The sequence below is a fragment of the Primulina eburnea genome, chromosome 5 (assembly GCF_022965805.1).
Source record: "Primulina eburnea isolate SZY01 chromosome 5, ASM2296580v1, whole genome shotgun sequence".
Lineage (NCBI taxonomy): Eukaryota > Viridiplantae > Streptophyta > Magnoliopsida > Lamiales > Gesneriaceae > Primulina > Primulina eburnea.
The window spans coordinates 34298424-34322550 of NC_133105.1; the positions used below are offsets into that span (position 1 = coordinate 34298424).

Consider the following 24127-nt stretch of genomic DNA (forward strand, 5'->3'; position numbering starts at 1 on the left):
AAAGTGGGCCTGGTTTATGGCCCGTTCCCACCCCATGAGATGTATCCCTTATGTGCCATGGCTATTCAAATGTAATAATTAGAAATAGTGGGAGATCAAGACTGGAAGATGGTGGGCCCGATGATCAAGATGAAGACATGTAAAATATTGGAAGCTTTTGTAATAAGTTGCATTTGCATCCCTGCATTCACCTAGGTTTGGACCTGGATCCATGTATGGCTCACATGGATCTAATAGTGTTGGCGATCGATCATCCTTATTTATTGTTGAATGTCATATTATGATATATGTGATATATAGTAGTATGCATGTATGTATAATATTATTATATAATATAGTTGCATGAATCCTGCAAACATACAAACTCGTGGCACGCGATTTTTAAATTAAAATGATGAGACAATTTTGAAATTAAAATCCCTCATTTTGAATATGATTCAAAATTTATATCAAATCGAAAAAGTAAAAATTAAAAGAGTTTAATTTTTTCCTTGCCTTCCATCAACCGTGGTTGCATGTTGATCGCTACCCGCAGACAGTGTCTGGCTCATATTATTGGGGAGGCCTGTACGCCGGAAAGCTGTGACTTCCACCGGACATATGATGTGAATTGAGTGGAACTCCCATGACTTCGGCTCATATTATTGGGGGAACTCATGGCGACCGACCACTACAATTCAATATTGATGGGTTGGTTTGACACGTGAAAATAAACGGCGTCATATTATTGGGCCCTTATTAAACGTGAGGCAAAACACGTGGAGGTTGCATAGGGATGCAATTGGACTCTACCTTTTAGAAATTATAATTGGCTGATATTATTCGGGATTATAATTGGCTAATTGGACTCTACGTGCCTACTAAGGAAATGCGATTTCCCTTTTTCATCAGAGGGTGGTGGAAATGTCAAAATAGTGGGAGGGCAATTTATAAAATGAAATCCATATTTTATATCTTAGAATTATTTTAAAATTATCAGTAACATTTATCTGTTTTCATTTTCAGTATATTTACGATGTCTACTCGTAACCCGCTTTCAATCATTCTCGATCAAAACAAACTGACTGGCTCTAACTATCATGACTGGTTTCGAAACTTAAAGATTGTTCTGAACTCCGAAAGGATTGCGTATGTGCTTGATAAGAAGCCAATTAAGGAGGCTGCTCCTGATATCAGTAGGACTGAATTAGCTAAGCTTGAGAAACATTGGGATCATGATCTCCAAGCTAAGAGCTACATGTTGGCTTCGATGTCGAATGAACTTCAGAGGAGGTTCGAGGAGGCGGTGAATGCTGCTGACATTCACCTTCATCTGAAAGAATTGTATGCTGTACAAACTCGTTCAGAAAGACATGCGACTGTTAAAGAACTCATGACTACACGCTTGCGAGAGGGGACTTCGGTCCATGAGCATGGTGTTAGGATGATTGGGCTCATTGAGAAGTTGGTGGGACTCGACTTGGTTATTCCTAGTGAGCTCTCGACTGATATTCTCTTGCTGTCTTTGCCTGCCTCGTTCGATGGATTTGTGGTTAATTTTAATATGAATAAGCTTGAGGCCACCCTTGAAGAGTTAGTCAATATGCTTACTAATTATGAGGCCACAATTAAAAAGGAAAAGCTTGTTCTTCTAGTGGGTTCTTCGTATGGTACGAAAAAGGGAGCCCCAAATAAAGGCAAGAAGCGTTTTGCCCCTCCAAAGAAGAACAAGCCCAACAAAAAGCCATACAAGAAAGCAAATCCGGGGCCCTCAAAGCCTGACAAGTCAGAACAAGTCTGTTTCCACTGCAACAAGCCTGGACATTGGAGGCGTAATTGCGAGGAGTATCTTGCCCAGAAGCGTTCTGGCCATGGTATGTTTTATATTGAAGTTAATGTTTCTATTAATTCCTCTTCTTGGGTATTGGATACCGGATGTGGTTCTCATCTATGCAATGATTTGCAGGTGATGGGAAGAAGCAGGAGGCTTAGAGACGGTGAGACCTTTCTAAGACTAGGAAATGGAGCAAGAGTTGCTGCCACTGCCATTGGAGACATTACTTTAATTTTGGACAATAATTTTAAGTTGTTTTTGAGAGACGTTTTATTTGTTCCTGAATTGGTTAAAAACATTATTTCTATTTCTATGCTTGATAGGGATGATTATTCTTGTGTTTTTGCTAAAGGTGTTTGCAATTTATACAAGAATGAATGTTTGATTGGAACTGGAGAATTGACAAACGATCTCTATAACTTAAAATTGAAAGATATTCCGTTAAACAATGTCCAAACACATACAAAAACAACAAAAAACAAAAGAAAAATAGAAGATCCAAATCCGGCACAAATGTGGCACGCTAGACTAGGTCATATTTCTCTAAGAAGGATGCACAAGCTAGTGGGAGAAGGCATGTTTGACTTGTCAGACATAAATTCTCTACCTACTTGTGAGTCCTGTCTAAAAGGAAAAATGACTAAGACTCCGTTCAATGGAAAAGTAGAACGTGCACATGGTCTATTGGATTTGATCCATACAGACGTTTGTGGCCCGCTAAGTGTTAGCACAAAATTTGGGCATTCCTACTTCATTACCTTTACTGATGACCATTCGAGGTATGGGTATGTTTATTTGATGAAACATAAATCTGAAGCATTTGAAAGGTTCAAAGAGTTCAGATCTGAAGTAGAAAATCAGCTAGAAAGAAGTATTAAGGCACTTCGATCTGATCGAGGTGGAGAATACTTGAGTGCTGAATTTTTGGGTTATCTAAAAGAGAATGGGATTCTCTCACAGTGGACTCCACCAGCAACACCACAATTGAATGGTGTTTCTGAACGTCGAAATCGAACCTTGATGGACATGGTTCGATCTATGATGGGATTCACTGAATTGCCTATATCGTTTTGGGGCTTTGCGCTTGAAACTGCGGCAATGTTGTTGAATAATGTCCATGCAAAAGCAGTGGATAAAACACCATATGAGATATGGATGGGAAAAACTCCCAAATATTCTTACATGAGAATATGGGGGTGTCCTGCTTACGTGAAGCAGACAGTGGGAGACAAATTGGATAGTAGATCCACTTTGTGCTACTTTGTAGGATATCCAAAGAATTCTGTTGGATATTATTTCTATCATCCAAAAGAAGCAAAAGTGTTTGTTTCAAGAAATGCCACCTTTTTGGAAAAGGAATTTCTATTAGATAGAAAAGGCAAGATGATAGAACTTGAAGAAATTCAAGATACTCCATCAACTATAGAAGTTGAACCCATTTCCCAAGAACCAGTAGTTGAAGTACAAGCTTCTAGAAGGTCTGATAGGGTTATTAGACCACCTGCAAGATATACGCTTCTTCATGAACAAGGCCATTGTAATGCCCGGAAATTTAATCCGAGTAATCTGTAATTATTGATTTATAATTTGATATGATTACGAAAGGATTAATCGGGACACGAAATGAGATTTTACGCGACGGGTGTAATGCTTGGACAGAACTAGTGGCGCCCGAGCGGTAGAAAATGACCGCTCGAGCACCAATGTTCAAAAAGGTATTGTTCGGGCAGAGAAGGTGGCGCCCGGGAGGTAGTTTTTGACCGCCCGAGCGCCAAGAATGTTGGTGCGAGACAGAACCTCCCGCGCCCGGGCGGTAGGTTTTAACCGCCCGAGCGCCGAGGTCGCGCCCGAGCGATAGATTTCCACCGCTCGAGCGTGAGACGTGTTTGGCCAAGGACGCGCCAAGTGCCGAGATGCATGCGTGAGTTGTGTATATATATATATACACATGCATTTCATTTTCCGGGAAAAGAAAAGGGAAAGCCGAGAGAAGTTTAGCATCTTGTGATTCCAATTCCGACTGTGTAAAATCCGTCCGTCTGATTTTGATTCCGACTTCGGTATCGAGTTCCTAGCGACGTAGGTTACAACTTGACGTAAGTTTAGCTACGTTTTGACATGCTTTGAAATTATGCTGTTGTCAGAATTGAATGGAATTCATATATGATGTTCTTGACATGTTAGACATCATAGAATCGAAGTCAGATTTAGAAACGGACTGATTATGGAATTGTTATGAATTTTTAAGGTATACTGATTTATACCAGACAGATCTGAATTGTGATTGGATTACAGATTGTATCAGATATGAGTTATGGATTGTAACTATTATCTGTTGAATCGGTATTGACGGGGATATTGAAATTATACCGTTATACCGTTGATTTGAATTAAATCCAGATTCATCAGATTGTTATTGAGTTGAACGGTATATTGACATGAGATTATTGATATTGTCAATGCCAGACAGATTGTGAGTTCAGGACTTCGACTGAGCCGGAAACCGACGAAAGAAAGGTATAAGTCAATGTGGTATTGGGAGATGGACTTGAGTCGGTTTGGACTTGGGTTTCTCTAAATCACATACTTTACTTTATTGCATTGATATTTGCATTGAATTGATGATATACTTGTTCTCTTGATTTTAGATGACAGGTATTAGACGATTTATCTTGTGACAGAAGTGCCGGATAGTGGTGGTATCGCCACGGCACATTGCACGATGTCTCAAGATAGGATATTAAAGATAGAACTGCAGTCCATGACGGATAGGTCAGGACACCGGATGTTTGGTTATATCGAGTAATAGGAAATGCGAATTCGTCTATTACGGAATTCGATATAGGAATACCAGGATATTGGTTATATCGAGTAATAGGAATACGACTCCTTCTATTACGGAATTCGATATAGGAATACCACATCTGGAAACGGGGATCCCTAGACTAGGATTGAGTCTAGTCTGAATTGTAGAATTGTAATTATGTTTCAGATTTGGATACATATTACTGTTACCTGATTACATGCTTTATATTTGTTTATATGATTGCATGTTTCGTTGATTTATACTGGGATTTATTCTCACCGGAGTTATCCGGCTGTTGTCTTGTCTGTATGTGTACATGACAACAGGTGGGACAGGATCAGAGTCCAGGAGATGAGGAGAGATCGTGATTAGAGTGGAGGCTCCAGACTTGGATTAGAGATAGGGTTGAACACTTGACATTAGTTGTTAAACCTTAGTTTATTTTGAATGCATGCAGTACAGGACTTGTATTGTATTTTATACTGATATGTATATGAGTTTGATGTCACTACGTTCCGCATTTTAAAAAAAAATTTAGACCCTGTTTTAATTGATTAATTAGTCGCAATTATGATTAAGAACTTGATTAGCATCCGGGTCCCCACAACAGGTGGTATCAGAGCGATAGATCCTTGAGATTGAGATAGAGGCTAGTGAGCGGGGTAGAATGAGATTTTCTTTCCTTGCTTTTGATTGCTAGCATGATTTACTGCTTTATAATGTATGTTTATCTGTTTATCTGATTTGATTTGAAAACATGTATTATTGAGAACGAATCAGAGCCTATTCTGGATCAGCAGTAAGATGATCGGAGGAGGACTGAAATAGAACTTTGGGTTGGGATTGCTAATCCTTTTGATTTCAGATATGCCTCCGAGAAGAATGCCAGAACAAGGGAGTATCTCGAATCCTTCCATGGATGTGACACCTACAGCAATGGAGAAATTGCTGAAAAGATTTCAGTCATTTCATCCACCGACTTTGAAAGGTACGGAGAACTCCGTGGAATGTGAAAGTTGGTTGGACGATATTGAATCGTTGTTTGACTCTTTGGAGTTTACTGAGGAAAAGAGGGTGAAACTGATAATACACCAGTTGCATGATGTTGCTAAACACTGGTGGATCACGACTAGAAGGGCATTGGAACAACGAGGTACGGCCATTACCTGGAATGTGTTTAAGACTGAATTTTATCTACGGTTCTTTCCAGTTTCTTATAGGAAGGACAAAGGAGCGGAATTTGCAAACTTGAAACAAGGCCAGTTAAACGTTGAGGACTATGTGGCTAAGTTTTCGACATTGCTCCGATTTGCTCCTCATGTGGCTGGGAGTGATGAGGCCGTTGCAGACCAGTTTATAAATGGCCTAAATCCTGAAATTTTTACTTTGGTGAACACCGGGAGGCCCAGTAATTTCACCGATGCCCTGAACAGAGCCAAGGGAGCCGAGGCAGGCCTGATGAGGCAGAGAGAGGCTTCGTTCGTGCTTCCAGTACAGGGACAACAACCACCTCCTGGATTTGAAGGTGGTAGCAGCAGTAGCAGGAAGAGAGATTTCTTGAAGGCTAGAGGGAAGCAATTCAAGAAATCTGGTACTAGTTCGTCCAGTTCGAGTGGCTCTAGACAGATTAGTCAGGGCCAGAGCTATACAGGACCGTACTGTGGTACTTGTGGAGGGAGGCATTCCACAGATCAGTGCCGAGGAGTGGTTGGCAGCTGTCGTATTTGTGGACAGCAAGGACATTTTGCTCGAGTGTGTCCCCAGAGGAGTGCCCAGGGATCACAAGCAGCTGAGTCATCGGGATCAGTAGCTCAGGTAGGTAGACGACCGTCTGCCGTGCATACTTTTCAGCCAGTACCGTCTACTCTGTCACAGCAGAGGCCAGGAGGGGGCCAGACCGCGAGCCAGCCTCCTAGACAGCAGGCCCGATTGTTTGCTTTGACTGAGGAGCAGGCACAGGACGCACCTGATGATGTTGTGGCAGGTAACTGTTTTATTTCTGGTTATCCTGCATATGTACTGATTGATACTGGTGCATCTCATACCTTTATTTCGGAGAGATTTGCATTAATGCACACATTGCCTGTTGAGTCATTAGCCACTGTAGTATCTGTCACGTCTCCGTTAGGAACAGGTTTGATATCAGTAAAATCTGTTAAATCGTGTATACTGCAGTACAATGGGCATACGATTGAATTAGACTGTATTGTGCTTGGTTTATCCGATTTTGATTGTATTGTCGGTATCGATATGTTGACCAAGTACCGAGCTACAGTCGATTGTTTCCACAAGATTGTTCGATTCAGACCATGAGATGGCTGAGGAGTGGAAATTTTATGGTAAGGGTTCTCGTGCTAGAATTCCTTTGATATCTGCAATGAATATGACACGATTATTGCAGAAAGGAGCGGATGGATTCCTGGTATATTCAGTTGACTTACTGAAAACGAGCCCATCATTGGCGGACTTGCCAGTGGTGTGTGAGTTTGCTGATGTCTTTCCAGATGAGATTCCTGGATTGCCTCCGATTCGAGAGATAGACTTCAGCATTGAGTTAATGCCAGGAACAGTTCCGATTTCGAGAGCTCCATACAGGATGGCACCGATCGAATTGAAAGAACTGAAAGAACAGTTGGAGGATTTACTGGCCAAGGGATATATCAGACCAAGTGTATCTCCTTGGAGTGCTCCAGTACTGTTCGTGAGAAAGAAAGACGGGTCGATGAGACTTTGTATCGACTACCGGCAACTGAACAAGGCAATGGTAAAGAATAAATATCCATTGCCTCGTATCGATGATTTATTTGATCAGTTGCAGGGTTCTTCGGTGTATTCCAAGATCGATTTGAGATCTGGATACCATCAATTGAGAGTCAGGGACTCTGATATCTCAAAGACAGCATTCAGAACCAGGTATGGACATTATGAGTTATTGTCATGCCTTTTGGTTTGACGAATGCACCGGCGGTATTTATGGGATTGATGAACCGCGTCTTTCAGAAATATTTGGATAATTTTGTTATCATATTCATTGACGATATATTGATTTATTCAAAGAATATGATTGAGCATGCTAATCATCTGAGGACTGTGTTGAGAATTTTGAGGGCTGAGAAGCTGTATGCTAAATTGTCGAAATGCGAGTTCTGGTTGAAACAGGTGATATTTCTGGGTCATATTATATCCGGAGACGGTATATCAGTTGATCCCAGTAAGGTTGAGGCAGTGATTTCTTGGCCAAGACCGACATCTGTACCCGAGATTCGCAGTTTTATGGGTTTGGCAGGATATTATCGTCGATTTATCCAAGATTTTTCGAGTATTGCCAAACCGATTACGCAGTTGACTCAGAAGAATGCTCCGTTTAATTGGTCTGAGGAATGTGAGACCAGTTTTCTTGAGTTAAAGAAGAGATGGACCAGTGCGCCTGTGTTGACGATTCCTTCAGGTACTGGTGATTTTGTGGTTTATTGTGATGCATCTCATAGAGGGTTGGGATGTATACTGATGCAGCGAGGGCATGTCATTGCCTATGCCTCTAGACAATTGAAACCACATGAGATCCGTTACCCAATTCACGATCTTGAATTGGCAGCCATTGTCTCTGCTTTAAAGATATGGCGACATTATCTGTACGGTGAAAAATTTGAGATATATTCTGATCACAAAAGCTTGAAATATCTGTTTTCGCAATCAGAGCTGAATATGAGACAGCGAAGATGGCTGGATTTATTGAAAGACTTTGATTGTGAGATTAAATATTATCCAGGGAAGTCCAATGCAGCAGCAGATGCGTTGAGTCGAAAGGTATGTGCACTATCCTTATCGACGATAGGTGTCTCGAATTTGATAGAAGACTGCTGTTTGTCTGGATTATCTTTTGAAACAGATTGTCGGCCTCTGAGATTATATGCGATTCAAGCTGAACCAGAATTGATAGTAAGAATCAAAGAGGCACAGAAAAGTGATCAGAACGTACATAATTCGATTGCTATGGTCAGATCGGGACATCGATCGGAATACCAGGTTCGAAATGGTGTTTTGTACGTGAATAATCGGATTGTTGTGCCAAATGTATCAGATTTGAGGCAGCAGATATTAACAGAAGCGCACAACAGTCGTTTGAGCATTCATCCTGGTGGCAGGAAAATGTATAATGATTTAAAGACACAGTATTGGTGGAAACAAATGAAATCTGATGTGACTGAATTTGTAACCAAGTGTCTGAATTGCCAACAGGTGAAAGCTGAGAGGAAGAAACCAGGAGGATTGTTACAGAGTTTGTCCATTCCTGAATTGAAATGGGATCACATTTCCATGGATTTTGTGACACAATTACCGAGATCCTCCCGAGGTTATGATGCGATTTGGGTCGTGATTGATCGACTGACCAAATCTGCATGTTTTATTCCATACAAAATGACCTACAGGTATGACCAGATGGCCGATGTTTATGTTCGAGAAGTGGTTAGATTTCACGGAGTGCCGAAATCAATTGTTTCAGACCGTGATCCTCGATTCACTTCGCACTTCTGGCAGAGTCTGCAGCAAGCTCTCGGTACAAAGTTACATCTGAGTACCGCATATCATCCACAGACCGATGGACAGTCAGAGCGGACTATCCAGACATTGGAAGATATGCTGAGAGCTGTGGTACTGGATTTTAGTACTAATTGGCAAGATGCATTGCCTCTGTGTGAGTTTTCGTACAACAACAGCTATCAAACGAGTATTGAGATGGCTCCATTCGAAGCGTTGTACGGAAAGAAGTGTCGATCTCCACTTTATTGGGATGATATCTCTGAAGTTCCTGAGACTGGACCTGATATGATCAGAGATATGACTGAGAAAGTGAAATTGATTCAGAGGAAAATGAAGGCAGCACAAGACCGACAAGCCAAATATGCCAACCTCAGACGACGACCGTTGGTATTTGAGGCTGGAGATCGAGTATTCCTGAAGATTTCTCCTTTCAGAGGTGTTGTCAGATTTGACAAGAAAGGGAAATTGTCTCCTCGATATGTTGGTCCTTATGAGATTCTCGAAAAGATAGGAGATCGTGCCTATCGACTTGCATTGCCGCCTTCATTATCTGGAATACATGATGTCTTTCATGTATCTATGTTGCGGAAACATCTCCCCGATGATTCTCACGTGATTCCGCCAGACGAGACCGAGCTGGATGAGACATTGAGTTATGTCGAGAAACCGATTCGGATTATCGATCGTAAAGATAAACAGCTCAGAACAAAGACGATTCTTCTGGTGAAAGTTCAATGGACTCGTCATGGCGTTGAAGAAGCCACTTGGGAGACTGAATCTGATATGAGACAGGAATTCCCAGCATTGTTTCACTGATGTAAATTTCTCTTACAGTTTGTATATACTCCTTATTGATATGATAGATTGCTTGTGATTTCGAGGACGAAATCGTATCTTAGGGGGGGAGGAATGTAATGCCCGGAAATTTAATCCGAGTAATCTGTAATTATTGATTTATAATTTGATATGATTACGAAAGGATTAATCGGGACACGAAATGAGATTTTACGCGACGGGTGTAATGCTTGGACAGAACTAGTGGCGACCGAGCGGTAGAAAATGACCGCTCGAGCGCCAATGTTCAAAAAGGTATTGTTCGGGCAGAGAAGGTGGCGCTCGGGCGGTAGTTTTTGACCGCCCGAGCGCCAAGAATGTTGGTGCGAGACAGAACCTCCCGCGCCCGGGCGGTAGGTTTTAACCGCCCGAGCGCCGAGCTCGCGCCCGAGCGGTAGATTTCCACCGCTCGAGCGTGAGACGTGTTTGGCCAAGGACGCGCCAAGTGCCGAGATGCATGCGTGAGTTGTGTATATATATATATACACATGCATTTCATTTTCCGGGAAAAGAAAAGGGAAAGCCGAGAGAAGTTTAGCCTCTTGTGATTCCAATTCCGACTGTGTAAAATCCGTCCGTCTGATTTTGATTCCGACTTCGGTATCGAGTTCCTAGCGACGTAGGCTACAACTTGACATAAGTTTTGCTACGTTTTGACATGCTTTGAAATTATGCTGTTGTCAGAATTGAATGGAATTCATATATGATGTCCTTGACATGTTAGACATCATAGAATCGAAGTCAGATTTAGAAACGGACTGATTATGGAATTGTTATGAATTTTTAGGGTATATTGATTTATACCAGACAGATCTGAATTGTGATTGGATTACAGATTGTATCAGATATGAGTTATGGATTGTAACTATTATCTGTTGAATCGGTATTGACGGGGATATTGAAATTATACCGTTATACCGTTGATTTGAATTAAATCCAGATTCATCAGATTGTTATTGAGTTGAACGGTATATTGACATGAGATTATTGATATTGTCATTGCCAGACAGATTGTGAGTTCAGGATTTCGACTGAGCCGGAAACCGACGAAAGAAAGGTATAAGTCAATGTGGTATTGGGAGATGGACTTGAGTCGGTTTGGACTTGGGTTTCCCTAAATCACATACTTTACTTTATTGCATTGATATTTGCATTGAATTGATGATATACTTGTTCTCTTGATTTTAGATGACAGGTATTAGACGATTTATCTTGTGACAGAAGTGCCGCATAGTGGTGGTATCGCCACGGCACATTGCACGATGTCTCAAGATAGGATATTAAAGATAGAACTGCAGTCCATGACGGATAGGTCAGGACACCGGATGTTTGGTTATATCGAGTAATAGGAAATGGGAATTCGTCTATTACGGAATTCGATATAGGAATACCAGGATATTGGTTATATCGAGTAATAGGAATACGGCTCCTTCTATTACGGAATTCGATATAGGAATACCACATCTGGAAACCGGGATCCCTAGACTAGGATTGAGTCTAGTCTGAATTGTAGAATTGTAATTATGTTTCAGATTTGGATACATATTACTGTTACCTGATTACATGCTTTATATTTGTTTATATGATTGCATGTTTCGTTGATTTATACTGGGATTTATTCTCACCGGAGTTATCCGGCTGTTGTCTTGTCTGTATGTGTACATGACAACAGGTGGGACAGGATCAGGGTCCAGGAGATGAGGAGAGATCGTGATTAGAGTGGAGGCTCCGGACTTGGATTAGAGATAGGGTTGAACACTTGACATTAGTTGTTAAACCTTAGTTTATTTTGAATGCATGCAGTACAGGACTTGTATTGTATTTTATACTGATATGTATATGAGTTTGATGTCACTACGTTCCGCATTTTAAAAAAAAAAATTAGACCCTGTTTTAATTGATTAATTAGTCCCAATTATGATTAAGAACTTGATTAGCATCCGGGTCCCCACAGCCATGATGAGTCTTGTGTTGGATGTGATCCAATGAATTTCAAAGAAGAATTATCTGATACTGATTCAACCAAATGGCTTGAAGCCATGCAGTCAGAAATGGACTCTATGTATTCAAACCAAGTCTGGACATTAGTGGATCCACCTGAGGGAATCGTTCCCATAGGATGCAAATGGATCTACAAAAGAAAGCTTGGGGAGGATGGGAAGGTAGTGACCTTCAAAGCAAGACTGGTTGCAAAAGGTTATACTCAAAGGCAAGGAGTTGACTATGAGGAAACTTTTTCACCAGTTGCTATGTTTAAGTCCATTAGAATACTACTAGCCATAGCAGCATGGTATGACTATGAGATATGGCAAATGGATGTAAAGACTGCTTTCCTCAATGGAGACATCAAAGAAGAAATTTATATGTCTCAACCCGAGGGATACACATCAGTAGGAAGTGAGCATAAGGTATGCAAACTTCAAAGATCAATATATGGTCTCAAGCAGGCATCAAGGAGTTGGAACCTCAGATTTGATAGCACTATCAAAGATTTGGTTTTGCTAAGAATCCTGAGGAACCGTGTGTGTACAAGAAAGTTAGTGGGAGTGCAGTGACATTCCTAGTACTTTATGTTGATAATATCATGCTCATTGAGAATGATGTAGGATTATTGCAATCAACTAAAGTATGGTTAGCCAGTAAATTCTCCATGAAGGACATGGGTGAAGCATCCTATGTATTGGGAATACAAATCTATAGAGATAGATCAAAAAGGATGTTGGGGCTCACCCAAGCCACATATATCGATACCATTATAAAACGATTCTCTATGGAAGAGTCCAAAAGAGGATACTTACCAATGTGTCATGGTATTGCTCTATCTAAATCAATGTGTCCCAAAACTGATGAAGAGATAGAGACGATGACACGTATTCCATATGCGTCAGCTATTGGTAGTATTATGTATGGTATGATATCGACTCGTCCTGATGTTGCTTATGCTTTGAGTGTTACAAGCAGATATCAGGCGAACCCTGGTCCAATGTATTGGAAGGCCGTGAAAGACATTCTTAAGTACTTAAGAAGGACTAAGAATTTGTTCATGGTTTATGGGGGTGGAGAATTAAAATTGGAAGGCTATACTGATTCTAGCTTCCAATGTGATGTAGATGATTCGAAATCGACCTCTGGTTTTGTATTCATGCTTAATGGTGCGGCTGTCTCTTGGAAAAGTTCCAAGCAAGACACCGTTGCGGATTCCACCACTGAAGCTGAGTACATTGCTGCATCTGCTGCAGCGAAAGAGGCAGTTTGGATGAGGAATTTTGTCCAAGAGTTGGGCGTTATTCCTAATGGAGTTGATCCAGTCCCGGTGTACTGTGACAACACTGGTGCCGTTGCGCAAGCAAAGGAACCAAGGTCTCATCAGCGATCCAAACATGTACTGAGGAAATTCCACATCATCCGGGAGATTGTGGGAAGGGGAGACAAATCAGTCGAAAGAGTCCCCTCTGCAGATAACGTTGCCGATCCACTTACGAAGCCCTTGCCAGGACCATTGTTTGAGAAGCATCGCGAAGCAATGGGATTAAAGTTTATGGGTAGTTGGCTCTAGGGCAAGTGGGAGATTGTTAGAGTAGATGCCCTACAAGTCAACTGTTGACTAGGGATTTTATTGACTCAAGTGTAATAAACAATCTTTATTTTAATATAATTCATTATTTCATGGTTTGTTATTTCTTTATCTGTATACCCATGTTATCAAACATAGATAAAGACCTTGATTATACTTTAATACAAATGAATCGTAATTCGATGTTGAAACTCGTTTGTAAATACTGTATGATCTAAATTCGTTCCTAGTCGATTCAGCCGCCTAAAACATGGATAAAGGTCGCTTGAGCTCGAGACTAGCATCTGTGATGTTGTGTACTGCGTTTCTTAGTAAGGGCATAGAGATGTCCAAACATGCAGATGGGTAGTCATATGATGATTATACCGAACAACCCTCCCTCGGACTTTCCAGTGGTTATCATTCATCGAGAGGATAAGTCCGTGGTTATGATTGTACACCATTAGTCCTTACGACCGGGACAACACTGAGGCTCTATATGCTAGGGCTGTGCTTTGACTCGTTTACCGGCTCCAGGAGAGTCATCAGGTGGCGAGGTTGGGCACAGTTGCGACACATATAGGAGCCAATGCATTGTAGTCGGGGATTCACCGCTCACCTACGGGTGTGGATATCCTATGTGATCTAATGAAATAATAGTACATGGAATCTCTGGCCAGAGTACGAGATGTGCGTTGGAGAAGGAGTTCTCCAAATAGTACACGCGATGCCACTATTATAGTTATCACATAGTTATCGAATTAATATGCAACCCTCGATGAACCAATGGTTGCAGATTCGATCGGGATATATGAGATGAAGGGACTGTACTGTACGTTAATCATAATCGACTGGTTCTTGCAGACACTATCAGTGATACCTAGGGGATCATGGGGCGATGCTACTAGACGCTCTTACCATGATCCGATGGGTGCAATCAGAAATGAGTTCTGACAAAATGTAGTAGCCCGAATTCCAAATTGGGTAATTAACGGAGTATTGGTGATTAAGAAGGTTTAATGTGTAATTTTGACCGAGTCATGATCGGACGGACCGAAGATGGTTCGGAAGCACCGAAGAGGTCGGAAGGTCCGAAGTGAGTTCGATGGATCCGATCATTAGGTGTCAAGAGTTGATCGACACGTGGGAGTTCGGACGTTCCGAAGTGTAGGTTCGGTGGATCCGATCATGAGGTGTCAAGAGCAGCTGGACACGTGCATGTTCGGACGGTCCGAAGTGTATGATCGGAGGATCCGATCATGAGCTGTCAAGAGCCAATGGACACGTAGCGTTCGGACGTTCCGAAGTGTTGTTCGGAGGATCCGAACATGGCATATAAATAGTGCTCGGATTTCTCATTTGTGACTTGCCAATTCATGATTTTGCCTCATAGTTGAGAGGATTTGGAAGGTTTCTAGGGTTAGTTGTTGGTCGAGCGATAGCCAAGAGCTGCCAGGAGTAGTAGCGTAGCGGCGCCTGAGTTACGAGGCAATCGACATCAAAGGGCTGTCGACGGACGAAGGTAAACCCTAAACCTTTGGTAGTACTGGTTTTGCTAGTTGAGCATGGTAGTATTGATTGAGTATGCTTTTGATGCGTAGGATTGTGCTAGACCTGATTAGCGGTGTTGCGTAAGGCTAGGCTTGCTGTGATAGAGGTACGAAAGTACTATCCGAGATATCCTGGTTGAGTATACATTCTTATATGTGTTGCATGATTATGTGGTGCATTGATATATGTCATATGATGCATGCTATTATGTCACGTTTATTACTGCACGTTGCATTTCATGTTGAGCCGTATTCTCCTTTGAGATAGCCTTTACTGTTGAGCTGTATCTCTTTCGAGATAAGCTATATCTTGGGGCCGCTCAGCCCTGTCTTGTGGACGCATGGACACCGAGAGTACACAGTGGCCGACGGGTCGGGAGGGCTTCGGTGGTCCGGGACATTTTAGGTCCACGTCTGTCTTGTAGTGGATGCAGTGACCCAGAGGTTGGACCGCGCGGCACTATCCACTTGGCGCCTCTAGACTGAGCATTGTTGAGATCCTTTTGTGACTCCTGTTTCTTGACTACCCCGGTATCATGATCATAGCATGTGCATTTCATATAGGTCTGTATACTCATACTTTTGTACTGGGCGTTCTTATCGCTCACGTCCTCGGTTTTGTTTATTCTTGGACACCCCATTCCCACGGGGCAGGCTTCAGGTTGGACAGCTCAGGAGGAGCAGGAGGAGGACGTTGAGTAGCTGGTTGGTTTAGTTTATCGGTATTGTTTTGATTCGATATGATTGTATTGGGTATTTTTATTTGGAGTTATTCTAGACTTCGATTGGGTTGTATAACCATTATTTTGTTGACTTTTCCGCTGTTATCTCTGATTATTGTTAATTAGGTTAATTGCATGCTTAGTTTTTGATTAGTAGGTGATTCTGGAACGGGTCACTACATTTATGGTATCAGAGCATGCATACGATTTTGGGATATAGATTCTGTTTTGGGATTTCCGTTGACCAATTTACTAGTTTCCCCATTCTATGTTGTAGCAATGGCTGACCACTTTGGTGATGAGAGTAGTCAGGGAAGTGTAGGTCGTTGGGGTGACCAGGACGATTTGTTAAGCGTCTAGTGATGGGTTGTCCTTTAGATTTTGAGGGTATTGATGTTGTTATTTCGTTTTGTTCATTCTCTAAGCTTGATTTCGAGGACGAAATCTTTTTAAGGGGGGGAGAATGTAGTAGCCCGAATTCCAAATTGGGTAATTAACGGAGTATTGGTGATTAAGAAGGTTTAATGTGTAATTTTGACCGAGTCATGATCGGACGGACCGAAGATGGTTCGGAAGCACCGAAGAGGTCGGAAGGTCCGAAGTGAGTTCGATGGATCCGATCATTAGGGTAAGCCCGAATAAAGGATTATGTCCTGAATTACAAAGAGTTGTGAACCCACGGCTAGCTGTATCCCTGAACCATTGAGGGTCACACAAATACTGGATTGTTTGTTCCCGTTGAGACAATAAATTCAAAAGTTGAATTTATATTATATAGTAAATTCAAGGAGTTGAATTTATGATAATTAAATTTTGAGAGAATAAATTCAAGTAGTTGAATTTATAAAATTTGAGAATTTAATTTATTAAACTCAAATGTTGGGTTTATTAAATATTAAATTTTGGAGGTGATAAAAATTCAAAGAGTTGAATTTATAATTTAAATAATAAATTCAAATGTTGAATTTATAATGTATTTAATTTATTAAGATCAAAAATTGAGTTAATTAATTAATAAATTAAATATGGTGGATAATATGTTTAATGGGTTTGTAGGGGTACAAGTCCAACATATTAAATAATTAAAGTTTTAATGGACTTTGATTAAAATTAATTAAACTAGTTGGACTAGTCCAATTTATTAAATCAAGCCCGTTAATGTTAATTAAGTAATTAGGGTTTAATTTAAATATAAATAACAAACTAAACCTAGCCACCCCCCACTACAATTCTCGTGAGCCTCCACTCAATCAAACACAAGAAATCGGCCACTTGTTTTGGAAAAGAAAAATTGTGCCGTCTCTCAATTATTTTCTCTCCTACACAAAAATCTTCCATATTTTCTAGTGCAAATTGGAAGAGGAACATACTATCTAGTCGTGGACTTGATAGGAGGATTTCATCGAAGAAAGTTCGTGGGAATCAACAAGAGCTAATCCGTTTATACCGGATTAGTTGGAGTCCAGTGATTTATTCACAAAAGGTATAATTTTCTAAACATCCTATGTATGTTTTGTTAAATCTTACGTGCGTCCAAAGCATAATTATTTTGTTTTTCAAAATAAAATAAAAATTTTAAAACTTCCGCTGCGTTTGGGCGTGTAGAAAACCAGATCCAACACATGAATGGTTTTTGCACTGAACAAATTTCTGGTGGTGTCATCCTGCATTCGTACATATATAGGGTGATAATTCCTGCAAAACAAACACCAAAAGAATTACAAAAAATTGGAGGAAACTTCTGCTAACCTGAGTGTTGAAGAATATGGTTGCAAGATTGTTATATTCCTTGTCCTTACCAAAATAAAACTGTAATACCATAGAATGCATAAAATGTAGCACAAAACCAAACCCGTCTACATAGAGGTAGGGATAGTAAAAGAGTATGGTTGAACTTTCTTAAATTGACATAATTTCCATACATCCCTGGTCGGCCAGGACATTCAATGCCAGAATTAGCATCTCTTTCAGGGCACGGGATGCATTTTGTGAAAAGTGGTAAACCAAATGAAATAACCGAAGTTATCACAGATACCATACACACTTCAATAACCTGTAAGAACACTAGGAGTCAAATGTGTATCGTTGAGCTATCAAAGCATTGTAACTCACTTCAGGAACATACTTTGACGTGATTCCCTCTCTCATGCAAGTGCTTTCAACGCCATCGAGTCATGTAAAGAGTAAGCTGATTAAAAAGAGCTCCTGTGCAGCAAAACATGCATAAATATCGAGAACCAAAAAGCCAAAAATCACTCACAAAAAAATATATAGTTTGGGCTATCCATATACCAAGAAGTCCCCCGATAACGCCAATAACAGCCATTGGCAACAATTCTTGAAAAGAGTAATCCTCTTGCCCACTAGAAACAAAGATGAATTAGTAAGCACATTGTGGAGTAAATACGTAACATTGAAGATATATGATAATAAACGAAAAAAATGAAAGACTACAAAAGACTAGGGGATGGAGAAAAAGTTCAATTCCTCACCCTGAGATGTCCCATTTAATGAAACCTCCAGAGCCAAAATGTCCACAGTTTCCACTTTTACACCATCCAATCACTGTACGTACCATGACAGCCACAACAGCAAATGTAAAAAAGACACGCCACAGTAGCTGACTCCTCCACCTTAAAACAAAAATGACAAAGCAATATATTCTCAGGAATTATTTAACTAGGCTGATAATCTCAAGTTATTTAGGATATAATGTAATGCAATAGTTCAAAAATCTTATTTGTTGGTATAGCTTTATAATAATGATTCCAGTCGCCAGATGCATTTCAGATTACAGAAAAAATGCAAAGAATAATTTCCACTGATTCAGGCAATGCAGCTCACAGATGTATTAAGATACATGTTCTTTCTCTATATCTTGTTTTCCTCTCCAACATAATAGTCTCCTGCTCATCCCAGGTTTGATAAGTCACTTATTTGTACTGCAGACAATTTGGTGCACACTAAATATATTATCTAGGAGGTCCCCAATGTTAAAGTAGATGTCCTGCAAGCCAACAGTTGGTTAGGGATTTTATTGACTCATTTGTAATAAACAATCTTTATTTTAATATAATTTAACTTTTAATGTCTTCGTTATACTTTATCTGTATACCCATGTAATCAGCATAGATAAAGTCCTTGATTATGCTTTAATACAAATGAATCGTAATTCGATGTTGAGACTCATTTGTAAACACTGCATATTCTAAATTCGTTCCTAATCGATTCAGCCGCCTAAAACATGGATAAAGGTCGCTTGAGCTCGAGACTAGCATCTGTGATGTTGTGTACTGCGTTTATTGGTATGGGCATGGAGATGTCCAAATATGCAGATGGGTAGTCATATGATGATTATACCGAACAACCCTTCCTCGGACTTTCCAAGTGGTTATCATTTATCGAGAGGATAAGTCCGTGGTTATGATTGTACACCATTAGTCCTTACGACCCGGGACAACATTAAGGCTCTATATGCTAGGGCTGTGCTTTGACTCGTTTACCGGCTCCAGGAGAGTCATCAAGTGGCGAGGTTGGGTACAGTTACGACACATATAGGAGCCAGTGCATTGTAGTCGGGGATTCACCGCTCACCTACGGGTGTGGATATCCTATGTGATATAATGAAATAATAGTGCATGGAATCTCTGGCCAGAATACGAGATGTACGTTGGAGAAGGAGTTCTCCAAATAGTACACGCGATGCCACTATTATAGTTATCACATAGTTATCGAATTAATATGCAACCCTCGATGAACCAATGGTTGCAGATTCGATCGGGATATATGAGATGAAGGGACCGTACTGTACGCTAATCATAATCGACTGGTTCTTACAGGCACTATCAGTGATACCTATGGAATCATGGGGCGATGCTACTAGACGCTCTTACCATGATCCGATGGGTGCAATCAGAAATGAGTTCTGACATTTTTGATCAAGGTGTTGATGAAAAGAATGGGGCTAACTAGGGTAAGCCCAAATAAGAATAAATATTATTCTGAATCACAAAGAGTTGTGAAGCCACAGCTAGCTGTATCCCTGAACCATTGAGGGTCACACAAACACTGGATCGTTTGTTCCCGTTGAGAGAATAAATTCAAGGATTTGAATTTCTATATGATATAGTAAATTCAAGGAGTTGAATTTATGATAATTAAATTTTGAAAAAATAAATTCAAGGAGTTGAATTTATGAGATACTAAATTCAAGGAGTTGAATTTATAAAATAGAATTTAATTTATTAAACTCAAAAGTTGGGTTTATTAAATATTAAATTTTGGAGGTGATAAATTCAAAGAGTTGAATTTATAATTTAAATAATAAATTTAAATGTTGAATTTATAAGTAATTTAATTTATTAAGCTCAAAAGTTGAGTTTATTAAACATTAAATTAAATATATAGTGAGTATTGTGTTTAATGGGCTTGTAGGAGTACAAGTCCAACATACTAAATAATTAAAGTTTATAATAGACCTTGATTAATTAATTAAATTAGTTGGACTAGCCCAATTAATTAATAAAGCCCATTAATGTTAATTATGTAATTTAGGTTAAATGACTTGGTTTTAAGGAAATCAAAAAGGGTTGACCTAGCCACCACAATTTCAAGGGTGATGGGCGAGAATCACCTTGAAAAATCCTCCAAATATTTTTGTCATTTTTCAAGAAAAGAGATTTGATGCTCTCTCAAAATATTTGATCTCAACGTAGAAACTTCTTCCAAATTTTCTAGTGCAATTTGGAAGAGGAACAAGCGATCTAGTCGTGGACTTGATAGGAGGATCAAAGAAAGCAGATCTGAAGAAAGTTCGTAGGGAATTCACCAAGAGCTATCTCCGCTAATCCCGGAATAGTTGGAGCCGTGTGAATCGTTCACCAAAGGTATAAACTCTAACGCCCTATGAATGTTTAAGTTAAAATCAGACGAGCGCCCAAACAATATCTTGAATGTCAAGATCAAAATTTTTTTAAAACTTCCGATGCGTTTGGGCGCGTAGAAAACCGAGATCCAACACCCAAGAGGTAGTATTAAAACCATTCAAGTACAACACAACCACCCTTTATCCCACTAAGTGGGTTCGTTTACATGGATCCTTCCACGTCATTGTGTTCTATCCCCTACTATATAAAAAATTGTCAGCTTAGGCAACTACATGTCAGTTTAAGGTCATGCCATAGATGATGATATTAAAGTTCACAGAAACGTATTGCATAAAAGAGAGTCACAAATTACCAAGATGTTACTTCTAATGCAAACAACACTCCACCAACTGGAGCTCTAAAAGCTGCAGGCACATCCACAGGTGACCTTTTTCAAACCGTAAAAATGAGAAAGTGTTAGGGGCATAATACCACTTTCATCATGAGAGCCAGGCACACGTTTGGGTATCTCTAAATGAGTCGTATAGGAGATGCAAACAGGTGCAAACCATATAATATAAGACGAATTCCCAATAAAATACAGCAAACACTTCTGGCATATCGATATCTAATCTTTGTCAAATATGTAAGGGCTTTTCGCTCATACCGTGAAATAGATTTCACCAGTTGAGATGATTAATTATCACATCAAAGGGTTGTTAGAGTAGATGCCCTGCAAGCCAACGGTTGGCTAGGAAATTTATTGACTCAAGTGAAATAAACAATCTTTATTTTAATATAATTTAACTTTTTATGGTCTTGTTATACTTTATCTGTATACCCATGCAAACAGCATAGATAAAGTCCTTGATTGTGCTTTAATACAAATGAATCGTAATTCGATGTTGAAACTCATTTGTAAACACTGCATATTCTAAATTCGTTCCTAGTCGATTCAGCCGCCTAAAACAGGGATAAAGGCCGCTTGAGCTCGAGACTAGCATCGGTGATGTTGTGTACTGCGTTTCTTGGTAAGGGCATGGAGATGTCCAAACATGCAGATGGGTAGTCATATGATGATTATACCGAACAACCCTCCCTCGGACTTTCCAAGTGGTTATCATTCATCGAGAGGATAAGTCCGTGGTTATGATTGTACACCATTAGTCCTTACGACCCGGGACAACACTGAGGCTCTATATGCTAGGGCTGCGCTTTGACTCGTTTACCGGCTCCAGGAGAGTCATCAGGTGGCGAGGTTGGGTACAGTTGCGACACATATAGGAGCCAGTGCATTGTAGTCGAGGATTCACCGCTCACCTGCGGGTGTGGATATCCTATGTGATCTAATGAAATTATAGTGCGTGGAATCTCTGGCCAGAGTATGAGATGTACGTTAGAGAAGGAGTTCTCCAACCGTACATGCGATGCCACTATTTATAGTTATCACATAGTTATCGAACTAATATGCAACCCTCGATGAATCAATGGTTGCAGATTCGATCGAGATATATGAGATGAAGGGACCGTACTGTACGTTAATCATAATCGACTGGTTCTTGCAGGCACTATCAGTGATACCTAGGGGATAATGGGGCGATGCTACTAGACGCTCATACCATGATCCGATGGGTGCAATCAGAAACGAGTTCTGACATTCTTGATCAAGGTGTTGATGAAAAGAATGAGGCTAACTAGGGTAAGCCCGAATAAAGGATTATGCCCTGAATCACAAAGAGTTGTGAACCCACGGCTAGCTGTATCCCTGAACCATTGAGGGTCACACAAGTACTGGATTGTTTGTTCCCGTTGAGAGAATAAATTCAAGGAGTTGAATTTATATTATGATATAGTAAATTCAAGAAGTTGAATTTATGATAATTAAATTTTGAGAAAATAAATTCAAGTAGTTGAATTTATAAGATAATAAATTCAAGAAGTTGAATTTATGAAATTTGGAGAGAATAAATTCAAGGAGTTGAATTTATAAAATTCGATGATTTAATTATTAAACTCAAAAGTTGAGTTTATTAAATATTAAATTTTGGAGGTGATAAATTCAAGGAGTTGAATTTATAATTTAAATATTAAATTCAAATGTTGAATTTATAATGGATTTAATTTATTAAGCTCAAAAGTTGAGTTTATTAATATTAAATTGAGAGTATGTTTGATGGACTTGTAGGAGTACAAGTCCAACATATTAAATAATTAAAATTATTAATGGACTTTGATTAATTAATTAAACTAGTTGGACTAGACCAATTAATTAATCAAGCCCATTAATTTTAATTATGGCATTTAGGTCAAAGCTATTGTTTTTTTTTTAAAAAATGACCTAGCCTCCTCCTCTCCAATAGTGACTCACGAAGATGGCATCTAAAATTATCAAAATTTTGGCCACTTTTCAAGTGAAAGAGATTTTGAGACATCTCTCAAATTTTTAATTTCCAACGTAAAAATTTCTTTCAAATATTCTAGTGTTATTTGAAAGAGGAACAAATCTTCTAGTCGTTGACCTAATTAGAAGAATCGAATAAAGTTCGTAGGGATTCATCAAGAGCTAATTCGTTCATATCGGATTAGTTGGAGCCAAGTGATTTAATTCACAAATGTATAATCTTTAACATCTTATGAATGTTTCTGTTAAAATCATACGAGCGCCCAAAGCAAAACATATTTTGATTGTCAAAATAAATAAAAAATTTAAACTTCCGCTGCGTTTGGACGTGTAGAAAATCCAGATCAAACAGTGGTATCAGAGCCAAGGTTTTTCTAAATCGTGTGGTTTGATATTGAATAATTTATTTCTAACCACACAAGAAAATTTTTCAGAAAATTTAACATCACGAAAATTATTTTTTTTTCCACATTTTCGAAGAAAAAAAAAATTAAATCTGCCTAGAACTGCTCGCAGGGCCGTGCACGGCAGCGCGCAGGCGTCGGACGCCTGTGCGCCCCACGCTAGCGCGGGCGTCGGACGCTTGCGCCTGGCGTCGGCGCAACTGTGCGCGTTATGCGCGCACAGGGCCGCTGCCGTTGTCCGAAACGTTCGGGCAGCAAGCGGGCGGCTGCCTGGGAGCGTCTCGGGAAGCGTGCTGAATAATGGGCTTGAATTGTTTGGGAATAGGGTGCGATTTTCTAATTTTTCAAATTTTTGGGTAAAATTGATATTTTTTAAAATTGGATCAATTTTTATTTTGTAAAATTGATTTTTAGAAAATCAATAATTTTCTTGTAAAATAAATAATTAAAATATGATTTTAAATATTTATGGTAAAAATGAGTTTTACAAGAAATCAATTATTATTGATTTAATTAGAAATTAAATAAAGAGGTTTATTTAATTTATTAAATTCTTTAATAATTGTGGTGGTTAGTGATAAATTATTAGATATATGATTGACCAGTTAATTAAATTTGTTTAATTAATTGATGTTAA

General features: G+C 39.6%; 1 protein-coding gene across 3 annotated transcripts in view; it reads right to left on the bottom strand.

Moving 5' to 3' along the window:
* LOC140833166 (chloride channel protein CLC-d-like) overlaps positions 1–24127 on the bottom strand; it is a 127227-nt gene that overhangs the window by 94760 nt on the left and 8340 nt on the right. Inside the window, exons 1-6 of one of the 3 annotated variants that reach the window (XM_073197635.1) lie at positions 21059–22220; positions 18313–18453; positions 18113–18183; positions 17946–18025; positions 17570–17873; positions 17443–17484 (exon numbers count right to left, since the gene is read on the bottom strand). Coding sequence is in view for 1 of the 3 variants with exons in the window: in XM_073197634.1 (XP_073053735.1) it covers positions 17979–18025; positions 18113–18183; positions 18313–18453 (259 nt within the window). In the remaining 2 variants the exon portion in view is untranslated. The other 2 variants (XM_073197634.1, XM_073197636.1) reach the window with 2 other exon arrangements.